The following is a 22652-nucleotide window of genomic DNA, read 5'->3' on the forward strand; positions in this document are numbered from 1 at the left end:
ACACAAACAGGGTTTTTCAAAGTTCAGTTCTGTTAGCTTCCACATGCCGGTTGTTGTGTGCTAGAAACAATGGCCACCAGGCCAAAGCAATGGTTTTGACTCGATCAGCGTTAACCCCGCCCCCTGAGTTTGATGGGTGAGGCTGACAGATAAAATTATTTCATGATGAGAGCCAGGCGCCAGGACTGCCAAAATGAAATAAATAAATATATCATTAAATAATTAATTAAATGTGTCAATAATTAATGAAATGTGTCAATAATTAATTAAAATGTGAAATACATAAATAATTAATTAAATGTGTCAATAATTAATTAATTAAATGTGTCAATAATTAATTAATTAAATGTGTCAATAATTAATTAAAATGTGAAATACATAAATAATTAATTAAATGTGTCAATAATTAATTAATTACATGTGTCATAACTATTTATTTAATTAATTAATTCCAATTTTAATTAATTATTGCCACATTTAATTAATTATTTAATGGTGTATTTAATTAATTCATTATGGCAGTCCTGGCGTTCCATATTCTCTTAGTGTCCTTTGTTGTCTTGTGATCCCCAGCAAACACAGTCTGTTTCTTCTCTGTTTCTTCTCCGTTGCTCTTTTCAGTATTTTCCTTTTAGATTAAATCCCAGCCTGGCAAAATATCCCATTCAGTGTCTTTAAACAGTTATGTCACACTGTTCTTACCAGCCTGCAGTTCACCGTGCATTTTCCATCACGTGCTTTTCTTCCATGCTGCTGCTGGTATCGTCAGTGTAGTTTCAGTTGCACTGTCTTTTGCCTGCTGTTAATTCTTGAAGTCCACGATGTTCTGTCGGTCTTCATCAGGAGATTAACTGTCCTATGAGCTTCTTCTCAGGATCGGGACAAGTGGGAGGTCAAGCTGTAAAATTTTAAGCCAAAATCTGGCCTGTTTTCCTCCCAATTCTGTTAATCAATGGTTTTGTACTCAAGATTCTAGGTTGAAAGAAGTCCACCTGTATTGACACACTAAAGCATACAATTAATATCCTTTTCATTTCTTTTCTTAAAACCTCCATTTGCTTCATCTGCCTGGAGTTTAACTCGTATGTTTCTCTCTCTGTGTGCTCACTTGTCACAGTCAGTTCCTTTTATGGGCATGCAAAGTTCCTGTCACACACACCATTTCCTGTCAACCTTGCAGCTGCTCAGAACCATATTTTCTGTTTCTATCTCTCCTGTTTTGGTTTTTTTACAGGCTAATAAAACTCTTGTTTTACTAAGTCTTGATCTAAAACAATTCACCCTTATTTCACGCACACACTTCTAAATATACTAAATTCTTTGCGTTTGTCAGATCGTCTCACACACACACCGCCTTTTCTCTCACACTTCCACTTCTGCACTCACTCTACTATCAACTTTCATAGTGTTATTATTATTTATTATTTTGTACAAATCACACCCAATCACTCAAAGCCTGCTACTCACAGCATTCACACACTTAAACTGTGACAAGAGTTGAGGAATATACTCACAACACGCTTTCCTAAGAGTATTTCAGACATGCCTTTCATAATCAGAAAGAGCAAGTCAAAGAAAACAATTGAAACCTCTATTAATTCTCACAGCACACACATAGAATAGAAAAAATAAAACACACCAGCATTTATTGCTGATGAGAGGTTACTCCTAAAAGTAATATGTTAGTCTTAAATATATACAGTGCACTCACTATATTTATATATCAAAACTCAGTCAATTACTATACATCCACTACGGCAACTCAAAACTTTATTTATAGCCCTCTAATGAACATAAATGGCGTCTTAAACACACACTCAACAATGTTTGCAGCAGTATTTGTAAAACCAACTGTGGTTTAAACAGTTCACTGCTGACTAATTTGCATTTTCACACTCACACACACACAGTCTAAAAATAGCTCCAGCACTGCCTCAGACTCCTTTCACACAGAGATCTCTTATTTTATATTACAAAGACGTCTTATATTTACAACCATTGTCACATCTGTCAGCTTTAGCGCCTACACAATTTCGACAAATTTGAGTTAACGGTCCAACCGATAAAGTCCAACTTTTTTGTGATCAATTAACCAGTATCTGTCCAACAGTTTCTGGCCTCATCTCTAAAATCCCTAACTCAATTTAAAAGCGTCAACCAACCCAAACTTTGCCTGAAGCTCTATTTTTGGCATTTCACAGCCAAGGCTTACCCCGAAGTTTTAAGTTAAAGTTACACGCCCGAAGTCCAACTTCTGCTGGCCAAAAAAGCGCAGACTACCGTTCCAAACGGTAAGGAGACTCTAACTCCTAGTTATTCTGGAGTGCCCCAAGCTCCACAGTGACCAACTGACTATCCCTCTTCGAGGACAATGCCTAAGCGTCCTTGGCATTGGCAAGCGTTACCTCTGAGCACTGCGCTTCCTATCAGTCCAACTGACGTTCTTGAATAATTTATAATACTTTGGAACAACAGTAAAACAGCCAAAAAAGTGTAAGACTGAAGCAGGTCCAACCTTATAACCAATACGGGCTCCACCCCAAACAATAACCAAATTCCCTAATATACTAAAATCACTCAGCAGTCCAACTGCTTTCCACGGTCCAACCGTATTAAATCCTTTAGCGGTCCAACCGCATTCAATCATTTTTAGCAGTCCAACTGCATTAAATCCTCAGTACTGTCATGAGATTCTCATCAAAATCAAAGCAGACATTCCCCAGTAATTTCAGTGAGTAGACTTTAATTTGTAATGTCCAATTTGGCACACTTTGGAAATAATTCAACAGGTAGTGCCTTACCTTTGGATAAGCGGCTTAGAACAACAATGAGAAAAAGAGAGCTGATTATTAGCTCATCAAAACACAAAACAAAATCACAATGAATTATCGGTTAATTTCATTTAAAATAATTCATTATGTATTTATGTACAATTCAAATTAGTTAATTACATATTTTGTTGGTTTGTTTTCTATTTTAATTATTTTACTGACACATTTAATGAATTATTTAATGATGTATTTATTTAATTCACGTTGCTACTCCTGGCCCTGCATCGCTGTTCATAAATACATTTTATTTGTCAGCTTCACCCATCAAAGTCAGGGGGCGGGGTTAATGCTGACCAAGTCAAAACCATTGCTTTGGTCTGGTGGGCGTTCTTTTAGTGGGCTTTTCTCAATACTAAGTAGGCCTACACACCAGGGTTTGGACATGTGTGGACCCAAACTATACTTTTACCCTTTTTTGTGTGTCACCAAATACACTTTAATATTTTCTAGACAAGAATGTAGTGGCGTAATCTTTAACCTCTTTTGGCTCCAAACAGAAGTGACAGACTTGAGCAGGGTTCATTTAAAGGCTGACAGAAGTGGAGTGGTGACGGGGAGATGTTTGACAGGACAGTGTTTCAGCCTCCACAGGTTCATGTTGTGCTCCATCAGTCAGTGAAGATGAAGTCGGTGCTGATGAGGCTGTAGTGTGAGGGATGTGAATGAGGATGATGACGATCTGATGATAGCAGATAAAAACAGGCTGCAGAGACTTTGAGCCATACAGGGCACACAGTGTGTGTACAGAACAGCTGAAATCATTATGGAGGCCTCACTGGAATATGGAAGCATCACAGTACAGCTTCAGTGAAGCATTAAAGTCTCTGATATGAGATGAGAAATGAAGCAGCCAGAGCTTTTTCATGAGTGGAAACCCACTGTGACTGTGAGCTGCTGCTACAGCCTCCAGATTAGCCAGCAGCTCATCCTGCTCAACATGGGCCTGTGGTCAGAGTGTGTGCTGGATAATCCGGCCCAGGATGAGGCCAAACTGACATGGGATGAAATGTCTGTCACATAATTGAGCTTAGTGTAGTTTCATTTCTGCACAATTTAAAAACAACCAAAACTTTGTTCTGTCTTTTCTATGTTATACTGTAGACTTTCTTTGATACTGTGTCCAAAAGGAGCAGCTTTTACTTTGAAGGGGAGCCGTCTCTGTTTCCTCTTCAGGTTGGATGATGGAAGCAAATTAGTAGCTGTGTCCCAAAACGTCGGCTGCATCCTCCAGAGGCTGCATTTGAAGGCCGATTACGTCACAGCCAGGCGATGAAGGCTGTCCGTATTTGTCGACTCCTTCAAATGTGCCCGACAAATGCGTCCTTCATTTCCCCGAATTTGAAGGATTCGTCGGGTGTGTCCTTCGTGGCCCACCATATCCCAGAATTCATAGCGCGGCCCAGCCAAATTTCAGCTGCCAACAATGGCGGCTGCTACTAAGTTTTCAAATTACTCTTATTAATCTTTCTGGGTCACAAAATAAACTTTTAACATATTTTCAGGTGAGAAAGTAGCTGTGTAAACTTCAAATATGTAATGTAATGTAATTGTTTGCCTTTTTTCTGTGTTTTATTTGTTCCGGAGTAAATCGGTTTGGCTGAGATCAAAGTTCCTCCGGGATTTTCACACAGCTGAATAAACGTTAAACAGGAAACTGATTAAACAGAAGTGTGAGACGGTCGAGAATTTACGCCAGTGTCCTGTTATATTTTAGATAGCAAGGAGCAGACGGCCGAGGTTATTAAACTCCACAAACACAGCGGTGATGCAAATCTGAAGGCGAGACCGTCCCATTTCACAGCCTCGCACTTCCAGCCTTTTCAGTCTTTGAAGGACCCGGCCCACGTAGACCGCGAATACCGGGTCCTCCGAAGGATGCAGCCGACGTTTTGGGACACAGCTAGTGTGTGATGTTCTTTCAGTGTTGCACTTTGTAGACGCTCCCTGAGCACTGGTCTCACAGCCAGCTGCACATAGAGACCAGTGTTGTTAGTCCAGGTCAGAAGATGACTTGTTGGAATGAAAATGAGCTTGTAGTTTGTCTGCTTTAATAATGTGACTGGAAAAAGGTGTTGGACTTCAAATATGTCCATTTCTTTCACACTTCACCTTTAAAAGTGAAGCCTTGTGGTTCCTGGAAGGAAAAACACGACTTTTTCAAGTCTTTGTCCTGTTTTTATGAGAAATGTACGACTTTAATGTGAAACATTCAGAGTTTTTTCTCTTGTTGTGTTTGTTTGAAGCTGCTTCCTGTTGGCTTCAGCTGTTTGGAGTTTCCATTTTCTAAACTTCTACATTCTGAACCTTCTTCAGCTCTGAACAGATGATGAAACACTGAATGATTTCAAGCTCACACTTTGTCTACTAGACTTACATCTTTCATTCTTTATACAGATTGTGGGGCTGTGGTTTGTCAGAGATCAGCTGTGATTATCTGGCAGCAGCACTGAAGTCCAACCCCTCCCATCTGAGAGAGCTGGAGCTGAGCTGGAACAACAAGCTGCAGGATTCAGGAGTGAAGCATCTGTGTGGTTTCCTGGAGAGTCCAGGATGTGGACTTGAAACTCTGGGGTCAGTCAGCATGTTTTAGTTGTGCTGAGATGAATATGATGTGAAAGTTGTGCTGACACTAAACTGCAGACATCAGGCTGATATTATACTGATCCACACTGAGGATCTTCATGGTAAAGTCTGTTTTCTTCTTCTCTGGTTTAGTCCATTGACTGCAGCAGAACAATGTTCACATTTCAAACCTTCAAAGAAGAAGAAAAATCCTCCACTGGATAATTCACTGTGAAACTCTCCAACTCTTCATTCCACCTTAAAGTCTGTCTGACACTGAAATCCAAAGCAAAATGTGCGTTTGCTTTACAGACAGCAGTCCAACACAAACATACACACATCATCCAAAACACAGTCCAACATCCAAATCTCCTCCACTGCCAGCATGAATGATGGGAAAGAGAAGGAGGAACACTCTGACATTCAGGGTTAGAATGAGTTTCATGAAGCAGACTGTGAAGATCAAAGCTGCATTAGAAAGCTTACATGAATGAATGAGTGGACAGAAGTGGACAGAGATCATCTGAAGCACTTCAAAGGCTTTAAATCAGCACATTTCTCTTTATTCTTTATCAACTCTGTTAGTTTCTCTCAGTTTTCTGTGGAATGAAGCTAACAGCAGGCTAATAAGATGCTGACCAATAGGTTTCTATTAAAGGTTGTAATTTGTATATGAAAAAGTGCTTTGGCTCAGCAGGGATCAGCTTACAGGTAGAATACAGCTGCTGGATGGGATTAGCATGTCATAGCTATCTACCAAACTGCTAACTGGGGGATTTCAGGCCATCTATGGATCATTTTTGCTAACTGTTTATTCAGCTTAGGCTCACAGGGCTGCAGCCTGTGCCCTAGCTGTCATAGGGCAAGAGGCGTGGTCCACCTGCACAGGTGAGCAGTCCATCACAGGGCCAACAGAGAGAGACAGAGAAGCACTCTCTCACATCCACACCTACAGCCAATTTAGAAGCACCAATGAACCTAAGCAGCATTTCATTGGACTGTGGGAGAACATCCAACCTCCACAGAAAGGCCAACAAGCTTCAACCTACAACCTTCTTGCTTTAAGGCACTAGTGCGAACCACTTTTCCCCATTTCAGCCCAAATCCTGCATCTTCCTGTTTATGACTCCAGGCCAGCTCCACTAACACTTTCTCATCAGACACTGCCACCTAGTGGAGGAAGTCTTAGTTCCATTTGAAGCTTCAGATTACAGTTAGTTCCTTTACAAAGAGGTGGAGGTGGTGGGGCCACAGCACCATCATCACTGAGTGCCATAGGACACTTAACCTTTGTTTCCATATGCTGGGAACTTCCTGTTGTTCCAAGGAGGACTGGAAAATGTGTGAAAATCTCCCAGTCAGTTCCTCACAGCACACTTCAATCATTTCCCTCCCACAGCATCAGGACCAGGGCTTTTTCTCTCTTTGGTCCCACTAAGAGATTTCCACACAAACACCTCATCAGTGGGACTCTCAGAGCTACCAGCCCTTTGCTACAATCACAAAGCTCTTCATTGAAATCAATGATATCAAAGCTGGAATCAAATGAGTCCAAGTCTTCTGCTGATTCAGCATCACATTCATCTTTGCTCCTTGTTCTGCATCCCCACCATGGACTTCATTCCTTTCCAAGCCAGCCTTGAGTGTCCTTTATTCAGCTCATCCTCTGCTTTACTTTTACACCTGATTTTAGCTGCTTTATCTCTCTTTCAACAAGTTTCTGTGCCTCAATCTTTTTCTTCTCTCCCTCATAACAAGACAGCTTCTTCTGCCTGAGAACATGTTGGAGTGATTTACTAATCCAGGGCTGCTTATTGGGGAAAATACTTCCTGTTTCCAAAGTAATCCCCATTTTTCCCAGAAAGAAATGTAAGTAGAAATCGATGATCTAAGTGAGAACATGAGCCTTTAAAAAGTCCCAGTGGGTGCAGTCAAAGCAGTCCCTCAGTCCCAGTATATAGTCTTTGGTCCAGACTGGAACAACTGTGTGCCCAGTTTGAGCTCTCTTCGGTCCTGTGACCTGACAGACCCAGAGGGGCCATCACATCACATTTAGAAGCTCCCCTAATGGAGCCACAACACATGTCCAACACTTAGTCTGTCTTGTTGGACCAACTGGAAGAAATGATTCAAGGACTTAGTCACAGAACAGAGATTCAAATCTCCAAAATCCAACTGGCTGCATCAGGACATATAGTCTGAAACTCTGCACAGTTTCCTGTTTGAAGCTGCTTCCTGTTGGCTTCAGCTGTTTGGAGTTTCCATTTTCTAAACTTCTACATTCTGAACCTTCTTCAGCTCTGAACAGATGATGAAACACTGAATGATTTCAAGCTCACACTTTGTCTAATAAACTTACATCTTTCATTCTTTATACAGATTGTGGAGCTGTGGTTTGTCAGAGATCAGCTGTGATTATCTGGCAGCAGCACTGAAGTCAAACCCCTCCCATCTGAGACAGCTGGACCTGTGGGGAAACAACCTGAAGGATCCAGATGTGAAGCAGCTGTCTGATCCTCAGCAGAGTCCAGACTACAGACTGAAGACTCTGCTGTAAGTAGAGTGATGGAGTGAGTGGGTGGTGCTGTCAGCAGTATTGTACTAAACACAGTCAGTATGAAACAAAGATCCAGTGTTTCCTGTAAAGCTGCAGCTTCTCAGTGAAGCTGTGAGAGGAGAATGGTGACAGGCTTCAGGATTGGACACAAACACTTCCTGTTTCTGACCTTTATGGTCACCATAGTAACGGCTGACACGCTCTGATCAAACACTGTCAACAGCCAATCAGCTCTCTGAACAAAGCAGCACGCAGACCAATGACTGCATTCATTTCCAAGTTTAAAGCAGTGAAGAACACAGTCTGTAGGTGAGGAAGAATTTAGTGAGAGCAGATGTTTGGATGGAATTCCTCCAGTCAATCCACACTGAGGATTGTTATGGATTCAAATATTGGGGATGGAGACAAGATGAAAAACCAAAAGAACAACACTGGTCCGGTCGGGTTCAGTCAAACAATGATTTTAATGATCACACGCGCAGGAGATAAACACCGTACGCAGACAGCATCAGATCTCAAAAATGGTGGAGCATTGCTCAAACTCTTATAGCCTCTCGTAGCCCCCACCTAATCATAAAAGCCTAAACATTCACACTCTCTCTCACACGGCGCCTAAGCTACGACCTTGGCTCCCTGTTTATCTGCTCCTGCTGAGATGTGGCAGGAAACTCCAGCATGTTCTGTTCTCTTCTAATCAGACAAATAAGATGATGACTTTCTGCAAACAGTATTTTCTTATAACTTAGCAGTATAATGCATCATAAAACAACATCATTCATTCACAATAAAGCAGCAGTCTAATGTAATGGAAATCAATCTAACAAATGCAATAGTTATCAGCTTCTTCTAATTCAGGAGAATAATGCAAACTAAAACTACATAATAATTCACAATCTTTAATTAGGGGTATAACATGGCATAAAATAATATTATAACCCAACAGGATCTTCATGGTAAAGTCTGTTTTCTTCTTCTCTGGCTAGGCTTAGTACCCCATTAATCAGTTGTGTTTTAACGTTGCTCTCTGCAGGGTTGATGACAAGACTTTTAAATCTTCCATAGACAAAACCAGTGAGTACTGAGACTCTGTGTCACATTCATCACTATTTCATCAACAGCATATCACATGAAAGCTTGTTTGTGCTTATTTCATTCTGCAAAAATCTATAAATTATGGAGGTTTTTAAGGATGTGTTTTTAGGTACTGGTTTTGGTCAAAATATTTTAATACTTTAAAATCTTTTTAGTGAGTGAGAAGGCTGCAGCTGAAGAAGATGGTGGGTCCTTAAGGAAGAAAGAGAAATCCCTCACAGACAGTTTGTATTTGATCAGAAAACCACTAAAAAACTAATATGATTGTAAACAGCACCAGTTAGAGTTCCAGGAAATCCTGACATATTCGATGTTTGTCTCTCATCAGGTGACTCTGAGGTCAGACTGAATCCAGACTCATTAGACACAGAGCTTGATTTGTCTAAGGATGACATAAAGCACATTAAGGTGAGAGAAAAGCATGTGGATCTGATTGTCTTGTGACACAAAAAAGAGGCCTTCAGCACAGAAATTGTGTCAGGTGTGTTAAAGCACAGGGCAGACAACCAGTCAGGTAGAGCTGGGCGATATGAGAATTTTTCATATCACGATATGTTTTTTTCATTTCAGGCGATAAGGATATCTATCACGATATAAGCCAAATAACTATATTTGTAAGATTTAAATGTGCCGTTGCTCACAAGTAAAATGTGAAATAATCAGCAGCTTGTTTTTATTTAAATATTTATTTCCCATAATAAGTTCAACAGGGTAGATGTACTTAAGGAACATGAGACTTTTTCAGATAGATAAAGGCAAATATTGCAAACTACACAAAAGGCAGCCGCTAAAGCGTTTAAGTTTCAAAATAGAACAAACGAAACAGACTAAATTGTCAATTCTATTTAGAAACAAAATATGAATTCTAAAAATAAATCTTAGTTTGTTTTACAGAAGAACAGACAAAACTGACTAACTTTTGTCAATATCAAATAAACTGAGAACTAAAAGGAAATTCTCAATCTCTCCTTGTTGTATAGCTGAGCTTTTCAAACAGTTTTAACAGTTACTTTAGTCTGACAAAAGCCGAATGACGAATTAGCGCTTCCAGTCAGAGACTGAGGCTACGTCCACACGTACACGGGTATTTTTGAAAACGGAGATTTTCCGTTTTCGTTTTAAAAAATAATCCCGTCCACACATAAAGGCAGAAATGAAGGAAAACGCTATGAACATGCCAAAGCAGCAGGTGGCGCTAGATTCCTAACCGTGCAGAAATGTTGGCCAATCAGAAGTCTAGAAGCCTCGGTGGGAAAAAGTAAACAAAGCTGGGGCATAGAAGCAGAACCGAGTCGTATGTGTGGACGGACAGTAACTGTGTGTATATGTAAGCATTTATACACTGCAGACAGTAGAATTAACAGTAACAGTATTGTAGAAATTCATTTCACCGAAACAATAACGTGGCGCACACAGTGTGACGCATGCTCCAGTTTATTGTATTTCCAGACTTGCTTTCGGCACAATTTACAGTGCACGCTACTCTGTTTTTTGTCAGACCTGAAATAGCCGAAATACCTTCACACTACGGAACTTCTATGGCTCTTCCGTTTGACAATCTCTCCGGCGTTGGAACCATCATCTGTTTTCTCTTCGGTCACGCTCGGTTGATTTTTCTAGTCGGCACACTCATTTCCTCCATTACGTGCTGGCTGCTTCCCAAACAAACACGTGTGGCTTGGCACTTGTGCTGTACGTAACAAGTCACGCGACGTGACGCTGCGGCTGTGATTGGTTCGGCTCTGCGCTACTTAATTTGGATTGGCTGACCTTTTTTTTTTTTTTTTTTTAAAGAGGACAAGAGATGCGAGGTCTATCGCGATAGCTTAATTTCTCTATCGAGTAAAAGTTATATCGCGATACATATCGTTATCGTTCTATCGCCCAGCTCTACAGTCAGGTTTAAGATTCTGTGTCATTGTCAGTATGTTACTCGCAGTTTTGAAAGTGTGTACAGATAACACCTGATGTGTACTCTGTGTGCCTAGGGGCACACGCCACTAGCTGTGTGGTCCAGCTATGTTTCTACCCTCACCTATGGCCACGAGCTGTGGGTAGTGACTGAAAGAACGAGGTTGCGAATACAAGCGGTGGAAATGAGCTTCCTCCGAAGGGTGGCTGGCCTCTCCCTTAGAGATAGGGTGAGAAGTTCGGCCATCCGGGAGGGGCTCAGAGTAGAGCCGCTGCTCCTCCACATCGAAAGGAGCCAGCTGAGGTGGTTTGGGCGTCTGACAAGGATGCCCCCTGGGTGAGGTGTTTGGGCATGTCCCACCGGGAGGAGGCCCCGGGGCAGACCCAGGACACGCTGGAGAGATTATATCTCTCGGCTGGCCTGGGAATGCCTTAGTGTTCCCCCGGATAAGCTGGAGGAGGTGGCTGGGGAGAGGGAGGTCTGGGCTTCTCTGCTTAGGCTGCTGCCCCTGCAGCCCCGGATAAAGCGGAAGAAGATGGATGGATGATGGATGGATGGGTGTACTCTGTATAGTTTGTTCACTGTTTACTTGTTTATTGCTGCTTTAAACAGCTGATGTATTTCCTCTCTGAATTCCAGCCTCCATCAAGCTTCACCCCTCAAGTACAAACTGAATCCACACACATCTCCTACAGGTGCTTCTAATTTCACATTAGGTTGATAACATGTATGTAATGATGTGACAAGACGCGTGATACAGCTGGAGGTGATCAGACCTCAGCTCATACAGGCTGGTTGGAGTGCTTCAGCCCTTCTGTGTCCTACAGGTTTAGGTGTCCTGGTCCAGGTGTGTTCCAGTGTACTCTGACCAGACTAGTGTTTGTTATGGCTCAGGAGGCGGAGCTGTTGTACAGGACTGTCCAATGGGATGAGAGCCTCCTTCAATCAGCTGGAAAAACAGCTGCAGGGCCGCTGTTTAACATCACATGCTCTGAGGATGCAGTCTGGGAGCTCCACCTGCCACACTGTGAAACAAAGGAGGGTGAGCACTGTGCTGTGAAACATCTGTGTTACTGTGTGGTGCTCAGCTAATATGAACTGTTCTTTATCATACAAATAACCACAATGCAGTTTATTTATAACAAAAAAGGATGGAGGTGAACTTGTTTGCAGGAGATGTAATCCTCAGATAAGGTGAGAAGTAAATCTGAACTCTCAGAATGAAAAGCTCTTTCCTTTCACAGCGCTGTGTGTTGATGGCCTGCTGTCTGTTGCCCACATCTCTGATGATGGGATGAGCATCTTGGAGCCGCTGGAGATCACTGCCACCTATGTGGTTGTGAAGGTTCCTCACCTCTCTGGGTGGGGCGTCATCTGGGATGATTTTAAGCGGCTCCTGAACATAACAGTAAATGGCCAAGTTCTGCTTTTCTTCCGACCTTCAGAGACAGAACCTGCACAAATCAACGTGTTTCTACTCCAGGAAAATATCCCATTGTCAGAGGTAAATAGTTTCATCATCTTCACTCTGTAGTCCTCTCAGAATCCAAATGATTCTCAGCAGCTTTCTGATAATAAACTAAACTTATGTACAGGTGTACTGGTCACTCCACTCTGATTACCTGAGACAAAGAGTCAGGCTCCATTTAACTTTTCTTACCCACATTGTTGACCAATCACTGCTCTTCTTTATTCACTCCCAGTAATGACCCTAAGCTGTGAACATTTGATGTTTGTGACCCATAATGTCAGATCTGACACTTCACTGATAAAAATAAAATCATGGAGCTTTTTTTTCTCTGCAAAGCTATTCTATCTCTATTCTATTCTATCTAATGATTGTTTTTGATTCATACTGACACATGATATTCTACACCTGATATGTTTAAATGAGCTCTACAGGTGAATAGACTTATTAACGTTACCAGCATAATAAACTGTCCTGTCACTGCAGGTGTCTGCCCAACAACACGATGATGCTAAATACATCCAGACCCCTGCTGACTGTCTTTTCAGCTTCAGTCAAAGGTACAGTGTCCACTGTGAGCCTGAGAGCAGGATAATACAGCCGAAGGTGAGTCAGCAGTTAGAAACTATATGCTGCTGAAATGAAAGTCCTGGATAACCCACTCGTCATGAAAATGGCACCTTTCTGTTGTTGTTTAGCAAACACAGTTTCGCTCAAAGTCTGGCCCAAATTACCATCCAACATTTCAAGTTTTCCTGAGTACAAATTCAGGGTTTGTGACTCTGATAGTCAAAGACCAAGAGGGGAATGAAATCTGGAAATCATCTGTTTGCCTGCCAGGTAAGATTCCTGCCAAATACCAGCAGAAATTACCCTACAAACTTTTTATTTTATATTTTATAAAACTTCAACTGAAATCATACTTCTCTTTTCATCCTCAGTTCACAGTGCTGTTAAATGTCTATCTTTCTTTGTTCCTTCAGCACCAAGAACAGAAACCTTAATGAGAAATGTCCCAGATGAGTCCGGAGTCCCGGCAGACGAGAGGCTGCTCACAGTTCGCTCACAGTTTATTGACAGAGTGTCTGAACCTGTTTTAAAAAAACTTCTGGATAAACTCCTGGAGCAGCATATTATCAATGATCAGGAGATGGAATCAGTCAGATCACAGCAGAGCAAAGCAGATAAAGCACGAGATGTTATTGACACAGTGCGACGAAAAGGAAGTACAGCCTCCTCACTTCTGATCGATGCTCTCTGTGAGGCGGATCCATGCCTTTTCACAGAGCTGAACTTAAGATAAGACAGATTTCTAATAAATCTCAAAGACCACTGACAGTGTCATTATTGTGATCTTCATGTGTGTGTTGGAAACTGGACTTTAGTTCTTATTAAAACCTGGACTCTGACTAGAAGCTGAGCAGGACATTGGATGGACTGAAGCAGAGTCTGGGACCTCAGTAAGTCTCTGAGCTGCTCATTATTAGTGCACAAACCAGGAAATATGTGAAGCTCCAACCTGTAGATGCTGAACCACATCTACAGGTTGAAGAGCAACACCTCAAGTTATCTGTGACCGGCGTCTGTTTCCAACAATATAACTGAAGCTGTTTTTACCTTTAATGCTGGAATAACATGTTGAATCACATGATCAGTGTTTACAATCTGATTACTGAGGTTCTCGTCTGTGCTAGCTTCTGCTCTGAGCAGCATTTTGTGTTTCTGCCTGTATAAATAAAGTTTTGCTGTTTGCTTTCTTATGCTGGAGTTTGAATTCATGTTTTTAAACAGTTTGAGCTTCCTGTTCGTATAACCCGTTCATGTGTTACACCCGTCATTGCGTTGTGTTCTGGCGTGAAAGTAAGAGGCAGGAGACAGCACTTGGGTCTTTGGCTCTTTACTGCACATCTGCAACACAGAAATAAGTGTCTGATCTGTGTGTGTCACGCGACTGCCAGTACACCTCTCCTCCGGCCATGCTGAAAGGAGCTGTGCCTGCAGCTTCATTAACACCACAATAATATAATAAATCTAATACAACAAATTGTTTTAAAACATTAACTTAAGCTCTCAAAAACAAAAAGCATAAAATAAATAACATGTCACTGAAAAATCATTAAAAACTTATAAGAACAATAAACAAAATAATTCAAAAACAAATAAACAGTCAGATAAATACAATTCAATAACCAGGACCCAATATTCTAGTGCTTATAGTTCAAACATTATACTTCAGTACAATTATATTAATAACCGCCATCCAACAGGCAATACAACACTGTACTTATAAAAACAATGAATGAAAGACTGCATCTCCAAAACATAAGAACATCTCCATACCTGCAACACAGAAATAAGTGTCTGTTCTGTGTGCGTCACGCGCCTGCCAGTACACCTCACCTGACGAAGGAAAAAAGAGTGCACGCTGCAGCGAACACGCTCACAAGCCTCTAGCGTTCAGGCTAACTTAGCATGCTAGCATTTCAGCTGCGTTCTCGGCTAAAACTCATTAAAAACGTATATTAGCAAACTCTGTCCTCCACAAAACTTATCCCGAACGAGTCTCTTAACGACAAACAAAAATGCGGCGGTTCGGCTGTATTCACATTGCAGCTTGGGGTCTGAACAAACTGAGCAACGTGGCAGTGACTTACCCCCCACCCACTTGAAACGTAAAGGCAAATAGGCGGAGCGGTTAGTGCTACGTTTGTGCAGATTTGTGCAGGTAAAATTAGCGTTTGTGCTGCTACAGTATCTGAGATATAATGATTTTAATTATTACGGCCTACGCTGTATAACACCAGTGTCTGTGGCAGTGAGTTTCAGCAGCTGTGGAGTTTTGCACTTTTTCTAGGCTTGCTGCATATTAACTTTTATTAGTTTACACTTTAGTAACACAATTTATTCAGCGGAAAGGTCGATATTTCTTTTGTTACTAGTGCAGAAACGTACACAAGGTAGGCTAAAGTTTTTATTTTTTCTGTGGCAAAACTGAGTTTCATGTGAAGTGATTCACGTATACCTAAATTATTATTATTTTTTACATACCCAGTTGGCCTCTATGATTTTGTTTTGAATTATATATGTTCATTATTATTAATGTAGCTGTCTCAGAAAAAATGAAGTGTTTGCTTTGATAGATTGTTACCTACGTGTAGAAAACGGAATATTCCACAGCACTTAGGCGAGGGATCTTCAACCTGCGGCTCTAAAGCAACATGTAGCTCTCCGGCCCCTCCACTGTGGCTCTTATAAGACCAAGTAAGTCATTTTTTTATTATAAAGACAACAAGAAAGGGTTCTGTTAACAGTTTTTTTTTTTTTTATGAAATATCTGCATTGACTATTCATTGAATGTACAAGGCTTTTAAAAGTGATTTAATGTTTCTTAGGTTCAAATCTGTTTACTGTAATTTTCAAGTTGGTTGCCCATCTTTCCTAATTTTCAATTATTATGGAAAGGATGCTCGTAGCTGGCTTCATTTTAACAAATACTTTTTTCCGTTATAAAGCTTTGATGATTCATTGTCTTATCAAATCTAAAAATAAACATTTTTATTTACATTTCCATAGCTTACACGATATAACAACTCATTTTCTAGATATTTATAGGCTCTTTCTTTTTTTAGGCTCTAGACAGGTTTTGTAGCAGCAGGGGGGAAAGGGGCCCTTTGAAATGACTTAAGCCACCAGGTAAACACAAAAGAAATACTGGAAAATTATTGACAGAAAAATGGAACGGTTACTTTCAAGGCTATGGGTGAAGGTGACTTGGTGTGTAAAAGCAAATATACATCAGACTGACAAAGAAAAGAGTGTTAAAAGATTTTTAATTTAGAACTTTAACTTTATGTGCAAAACTGAACTTACTGATAACACACACTAGCCATTTGAACACATGTAACTGTAATGAACCAAATAAAACAGAAAAATGCAGGCAGCACTCAATATACTGTGTATAACACAGCATGGGGTTGTATTTTTTTCTTTTCAGATGCTCCTGTCACTCCATTTCCCAGGTCATCATAGCACTCCCACACACATGGAGCTCTCCTGCAGTATGCAGTGTAATGCCCCAAACCATCAGTGGTCATCTTTCCATGGAAAGCAATTAATGCCCTCAAAGTGAACGACTTTCCTTGGAGAACCAGGTTGGAGGGAAATTCATTCAGTGGAAATTCTGTTTGATTTGCAAGGTCAGTATCAATCCACACGATATCTCCAATGTTGTAGCTGTGAGTAACTGTCCCTGCACAGAGCTCATTTCCTGTGGTGCTGTCTTCTGTTTTGAATTCTGATGGACACAGAGATGGATTGGAGAGTGGCCTGAGGCAGGTAGACTCAGGTAGGCCAAGTCCTGCTTCCACAGCCGTGCCAAGATGAGCCATACCAGACTCTTTGAGGACAGAGATGGCAGGAGAAACAAATGGCACTTCCCTTGTCATCCCTTTGCTGAGGTAGCAGTGCTGTGAAGAGCAGTGTTTGGTAAAATAAACACTTGAGATGTTCCTCATTGTCTTAGCAATTACAGCGGAGATATTGCACTGAGCATCGATTTGGATCGCAGCAGACCTCAACGAGACAGCTTCAAACATTACACTAAGCAGCTCTGCTCTCCTTCTGTAGGTTTGTTGGGTCACACCATCTGTGGCAATGGCTTTCACCAGCTGCAGGACTGGGTTTTCACTGTCTTTCAGAACAGCATTTTGAAATGTGGAGCTGTCACAGAAGGCACAACATAAGCACTGAAAAAATGCATCAAATGCACAGGTATTGAGCACAGAGATTGTCGATTCCCCTAATCTAATAGGCTGATGGAGGTTTCCATTTTTTAATAATCCCACTTTCACTCTTTTGGCCCCAAAAGTTTCATCTGCATGGAGCCATTCGGTACATGAAGAGAGGTAGGAAGTCCTCTTCCTTTTTTTGAGTGGAACAGCTAGGCCCCTCCAGTTCTCAACTGCATCCCCATCAGCCGGAAGAATGTTTATGGTAGCATCAGATCCCACAAATGGGTGAGCATCCATTTTTATTTTGTCTTCTGCATTGTGAGTCGTCATGGATCCAGAATTGGCATCTGTGACTTTCAGTGATCCCACCGTTGCCTCATCTTTGACCTTTTCTTTTGCAGAACAAATCCGCATATTTCCCTCGATGAAGGAAAGATGACGAGCAATGAAGCGATCGACTCGAAGAGGCAAGTTGTCATGTTTGAAAAGGCCATGTTTTATGTTTTTGAAATCAGCTTCAACAGTGGCTGAACTTGCTGTGATGCTGGTGCTTTGGAAGAGAGGGACCATTATTCCTGTCCAGAGTGGCAAGTAACTTGCCAGTCTTATTATATGAGGAATAATCTCAGGGAGAAAGTGAATATTATCTCTATCCCCATTTGCTGCAGCAAGTGACCTGCTCTCCTCACATATTTCTGTTACCCACTGTCGCAGGTCAGTCTGGATCTCATCCACTGAATCCACTCTCTCACTTTCCTCCGTCTGTTCATCTGGAATGATGATGGAGTCTTGAGCAATTTGGGCTTTCAAGTATTTCTTGCACCTTTCTGAAGGAAGAGGTGCTCCAGAACTGTCATCACCTTCTGCCTCACTGAGGGCCACAACAGTGATAGCATGTAGGAGCTGTTTTGCATGGTCCAAACATTGAGACTGAAGAGGTTTTGCTAATGACCTGACAAAGAAATCTTTAACACGATGTGTTTTCTTCTTCAGGCAATCCCACTGGCATATCATCTTGATGCAGTGCGCAACATCAACCCTGATATAACAAGGGGGGAGTTTGGCAGACTGGGTTCCAAGAAGGACATGAAAGCATTCATTAAGGTAGGACTTCAGATCAGGATGAGGAGTGAAAGCCTTGACCAGAGCTCCCAGAATTGCCAGAGAAAAGTCACTCACAGCATACTTTGGCACAGGTGCACCTGCACGAATCCATTCTGTCAACCAGTTTGCGATGGCATTAACATCATGTTTCTCTGACAGCATTTGCACCACTGGGACACTGCGGCAATTGTTTTCTTTCAGAATACCTTGATAAAGGAAGATATGGCCAGATTTGCCATTTGGTCTCAGCAGTTTTTTCACAACTGAACCGGTTGCATCAAAACACACAGTTGGGGGAGATTTTTTTGACAATGTCTTATAAACATGCATCTGTGTTTGACTCCAATAGTGACAGAAAAACTTGTCCAGTCCAATATCTCGGATGCTACCACTGTGAGGAACACTATATTTTAACAATTGCAGAGATGCAATGGGGTCCTTATCTCCTAATTCCAAGTCTTTTCTCTCTTGTTTGGCTTTTCGCAGAGTGGCCAAATTTGGAAGGTGGCTTGGCTCAGGATCTCCAACATCCATCAGATCTGCTGCCCTCGCTGACCTCCATACAGCCGGTTCCATTCTGCCCTCACACAGCTCTTTAGCGATCTGTTCACGCAGGTTTCCAGACATGAACCGCTTGGAGTGGCCAATGTGCAGGGAGAAATCTGTATTTCTCATGAAACTCTGGAGCACCATTGGACTATTAATTGCTGGCTGTCTGTCACATGACATTTCTAACTGGCCATGACACTCCTTACAGTCGCCTCTGATGTCCAGATAATTATTGTTGACAGTTGGATGGACCTTTGCTCTACGGAACACAAGTGTACATGTATTTTTGATCTTCTTCCATATAAGATCGTCGATGATATGAGTCCAAGTGCCAGGTTTCAAAATTGTGTATTCCCTTTTTAGGGTAGGAGAAAACTTGTCATTGTATTCAACCTTTTCAGGAATAAATTTAACCCAGTCCTCAAAAGGGACTTCTAGTTCAAAAGCTTGACAGTTTTCTTGTCCAGGAGAAATGCAATGTGAATCTAACTCTCCTTCACTATTACTTTCCTGATCACTGATTTCCAAAGCTGACCAGATGTTGTGTCTATTTAGCTTCACAAAAGTGTACAGGGCCTTTGCTGACATCTTGTCTTCTAGCTGCTGACTCAGCTCTTTCCAGACTGATGCAGCTGGAGTGGCTATTTTGCCATTTTGGACTATGGCCTCTTTTGAATTGCAAAGAACTGCAAAAATGGAAACCTTGTCTACAGATGGCTTTCGAGGCATCTAAAAAAAAACACACTATGATTATGATGGAGCAAAATGTGATTTCTGAACTATATACACAGCCAGGAGCATCCCCTCCCCCAAGTTCTCCACCAATCTACACTTTCATATTTTGTGGAATTATTGTTTTTAAGATGGAGCTATTGAATTTGTGAGTTTATTAAATTGAGTCTGAGTATTTAACCCATGTACTGTACAGCACTTTAGTCCAGTGTGCTACATGTTTTAAAGTGCTTTAGAAACTTTTTTCTTGGACATTTTTGAAAATGTTTAACATTGAAAAAAAATCCTTTTGATCCAGACAGTTAGCTATATCATGTATTAACTCAGTAACTAAAACCTCAGTATTTTAAATGTAAGCTTACCTTGTTCAGAAATCAGATGAACGCTGTTCTAAGAATCCTTCAGACACAGTAATGCCAAATAATAGTTTTTTCTGCCAGAAAATGTGTATTTGATGCAAAAGACTGCTAGCTTGTTCGTTTCTCAAAAAGTGTTCATGGGAGTGTAAAATGTTCAAATGTAGTTTTCAATAAAGTTTTTTTAATCCACTCTAAAAAAAATAAATACTCAAGCATTTGCATCGTGGTTTTATGAACAAAAAGTGATTGAAGTAAAGAAATTGAAGTTAAAAAAAAATACACTCATTACAAATTTAGCTGATTAAATACAACAAGAGGGTTTTTTTAACAGAACTTTATTGAACAAGTGAACACACAAAGTGAAAGGTCATTTGAAAAAGACATTTTTCAGCAGTAAACCATAACAGGATATCTCAAATCATAGCAGCACAAACGCTAATTTTACCTGCACAAATCAGCACAAACGTAGCACTTAAAAAGTAGACCATTTTGGCCCGTTTTGGAGCAGTCTGGGGGGATGGTGACCTTTGAATGACCTATAAAATAATGTTTAATATCTCAAACACCGTAGCAGCACAAACACTAATTTTACCTGCACAAATCTGCACAAACGTAGCACTAACCGCTCCGCCTATTTGCCTTTATGTTTCAAGTGGGTGGGGGGTCAGCTTCACTCTGCTCACTTTTTGGCACAACACCGGGAACGAGCTCACAAAGAGCACGCGCATTTGTTGCGGTCCGGAGCTGTAGGAGAAACACAAGTTAACTCAGAGACACAGACTGATGCGACACAACCAGTAAGTAGGTGTACAGCGTACACTGTAGTGTGTAGCACACAGGAGTATCAGCTTATTACGTACACGTTGGTAAGCTGTCTTGTTGCTACTGACGAACTGAAACAAACGAGCGTGCTGTGTGTGCAACAGCGCGACAAACATTACCTGTCCTTTTATTAACTGCACAAGTAGTGCTGGTCATAGCTGCTGGCTACCTGTGTAAGGCTGTCATGGGTCTGTAGCTCTGTCACCGTTTTAGGGAACATATTTAGTTTTAAAGTATTTAGAACATATTTAGTTTTAAAGTAAGTTTCCGGGCTTTTCCTGCCTTTCTGGAGGGCTTATATTTCACTAAAAAACGATCTAATATGCATGTCCACATAATTATGCATTATTATAATATTTTAAAAAACACACGCTGTATTTTAAAAAACATACATTAAGAAGCAGATTATATTAGATTTATATTTTAAATAAGACAAAATTTGGATTTTACAGCAGTAAGATTATTGTATCTCTACAGTTTAAAAATGTAATAAGCTTTGCCCCTGCACAGAGTGGATAGTGAAACAAATAGAATCATCATAAATACATTATTTCATATTTATTACTTCCCACTCCTCATTGCTTTATTATTGTAGCTCTAGTAATAAATAATAATGTAAGGATTCTGGATCAGTGCGATGCCCATAGTATATACAGTATTCTGAAGAAGGTCTAAAATGTCACTGTGTGTGTGCGTACATGTGTGTGTTTTATGTATATGGATTTTTTAAAAATATTACTCATGATATAACATTGTGCAGACATGGCTGGTAAGGACATGAGGAGGAAACAGCAGGAGCTGTGTGAGGCTACTAAAGGCAGGGCTATAACATTTTTCTGTCATCATTTTATTATAGATTAAGTGCAGGAGTTGTTAGGTGTGGATAATTAGATTATAGTTTATTGCAATAGCAAGTTGTGCCTTGTTCTCACATAGACAGCAAGTGGAGAGTGATATATGAAATGGTGGGATGGAAGGAAGAAGAGAAGCAAAGAGTGATTCACAGGCAGAGCCTAAATTATTTCTCACAGTTTTTGTTGCCTTATGGTTCCAAGCGCTGTCACCAATCTTTGTATTTTGTTATTTTCTCATGACACTTGTTTAATCTGCTACCATCTCTCCTATGGACTTTTTAATGTCTACAATCTCAGATCAACACAGCCCTGCCCTTCCCATAGTAGACTCTTGATGAATGTGTGTTGTTGTTATTCAGCCTGGTTCAATGTGCCCCTTTTTAACTTTGAGCACCCGCCCCTTTAAACCTCTCTGCACGGCCCTGCAATTCAACTTATATACAGGACATAAAAACGTAAGCATGACTGTGTGACATGACAGCGTGGAAAAGTGTGAAAACATCCACGATCACCAACGGATTTCGAAGAGCTGGACTGCTGCCTGATGGAGAGGAGGCTCTTCAACTCTGACACTGACAACAAGGATTTGTTTGGTTTTGCAAGTGACAACGAAGGAGAGAAGCTGAGAGTGGATGACGAAGCCACCCTGAGCCTGTTCGTATCCGACACTGGAGGAGAGGACTTTGGTGGTTTTAGTGCGCAGGAAGAAGAGAAAGATGGTGAATGACTGACTTTTCTTCTTGTTAAAGCCGTGTCACTGCACCTGAGCCTAAAAGGTAGTCTGAATCTATTTTTCTGGTGTGCTGTAGGTTATTGTTATGTACTACATTTGTTACTCATTTATGAAGCACAGTACATGTTTTGTACTTGTAATTACCGCTACTTGTACATATACCCTAAAAGGTTATGCAAATATGTACCCATAACTTGTTTTTCAAAATATTAATAAAAGTGGTGTGTCTCCAAACAGCCATCTCTTTCCTGACAATTCGATTTGTGCATATTCTCTTACATATGATAAGTCAACATTGAAACACCTGCGGCTTTTAGTCAGGTGCGGCTAATGTATGTACAAAACAG

The 22652-nt window shown here is 40.9% G+C and overlaps 2 protein-coding genes, 1 long non-coding RNA gene and 1 pseudogene across 7 annotated transcripts in view; 3 read left to right on the top strand and 1 right to left on the bottom strand.

Annotated features, from left to right (window-relative positions):
- Window positions 1–22652, top strand: part of LOC113035143 (protein NLRC3-like) — a 312272-nt gene that overhangs the window by 212714 nt on the left and 76906 nt on the right. The window lies entirely within an intron of this gene.
- Window positions 1–22652, bottom strand: part of LOC113035137 (NACHT, LRR and PYD domains-containing protein 12-like) — a 257654-nt pseudogene that overhangs the window by 190885 nt on the left and 44117 nt on the right.
- Window positions 11468–14471, top strand: LOC113035151 (NACHT, LRR and PYD domains-containing protein 1b allele 2-like). Its single transcript, XM_026190502.1, has 6 exons — window positions 11468–11649; window positions 11782–11996; window positions 12199–12458; window positions 12909–13028; window positions 13121–13262; window positions 13406–14471. The coding sequence occupies exons 1-6, from the start codon at window positions 11570–11572 to the stop codon at window positions 13723–13725; spliced, it is 1137 nt and encodes a 378-aa protein (XP_026046287.1). The 5' UTR covers window positions 11468–11569; the 3' UTR covers window positions 13726–14471.
- Window positions 15647–19536, top strand: LOC113035163 (uncharacterized). Of its 5 annotated transcripts, none has more exons than XR_003274309.1 (7): window positions 15647–15683; window positions 16417–16618; window positions 16730–17192; window positions 17290–17437; window positions 17554–18048; window positions 18146–18256; window positions 18743–19536. It is a non-coding gene; the product is annotated as an uncharacterized LOC113035163 (long non-coding RNA). The 5 variants fall into 5 exon arrangements; XR_003274310.1 differs by lacking the exon at window positions 15647–15683 and adding an exon at window positions 15788–16115; XR_003274307.1 differs by lacking the exon at window positions 15647–15683 and having other exon boundaries at window positions 15789–16618; window positions 16730–16879; window positions 17049–17192.

Source organism: Astatotilapia calliptera, chromosome 13, assembly GCF_900246225.1.
Source record: "Astatotilapia calliptera chromosome 13, fAstCal1.2, whole genome shotgun sequence".
Classification (NCBI taxonomy): Eukaryota; Metazoa; Chordata; class Actinopteri; order Cichliformes; family Cichlidae; genus Astatotilapia; species Astatotilapia calliptera.

Bases quoted from the DNA above. Each gene is read 5' to 3' on its own strand.
- LOC113035151 (XM_026190502.1), top strand. From the start codon at position 11,570: ATGTATTTCCTCTCTGAATTCCAGCCTCCATCAAGCTTCACCCCTCAA. The intron at 11,997-12,198 runs GTGAGCACTGTG...TTCCTTTCACAG, and splicing joins ACACTGTGAAACAAAGGAGG to CGCTGTGTGTTGATGGCCTG. The intron at 13,029-13,120 runs GTGAGTCAGCAG...GTTGTTGTTTAG, and splicing joins GCAGGATAATACAGCCGAAG to CAAACACAGTTTCGCTCAAA.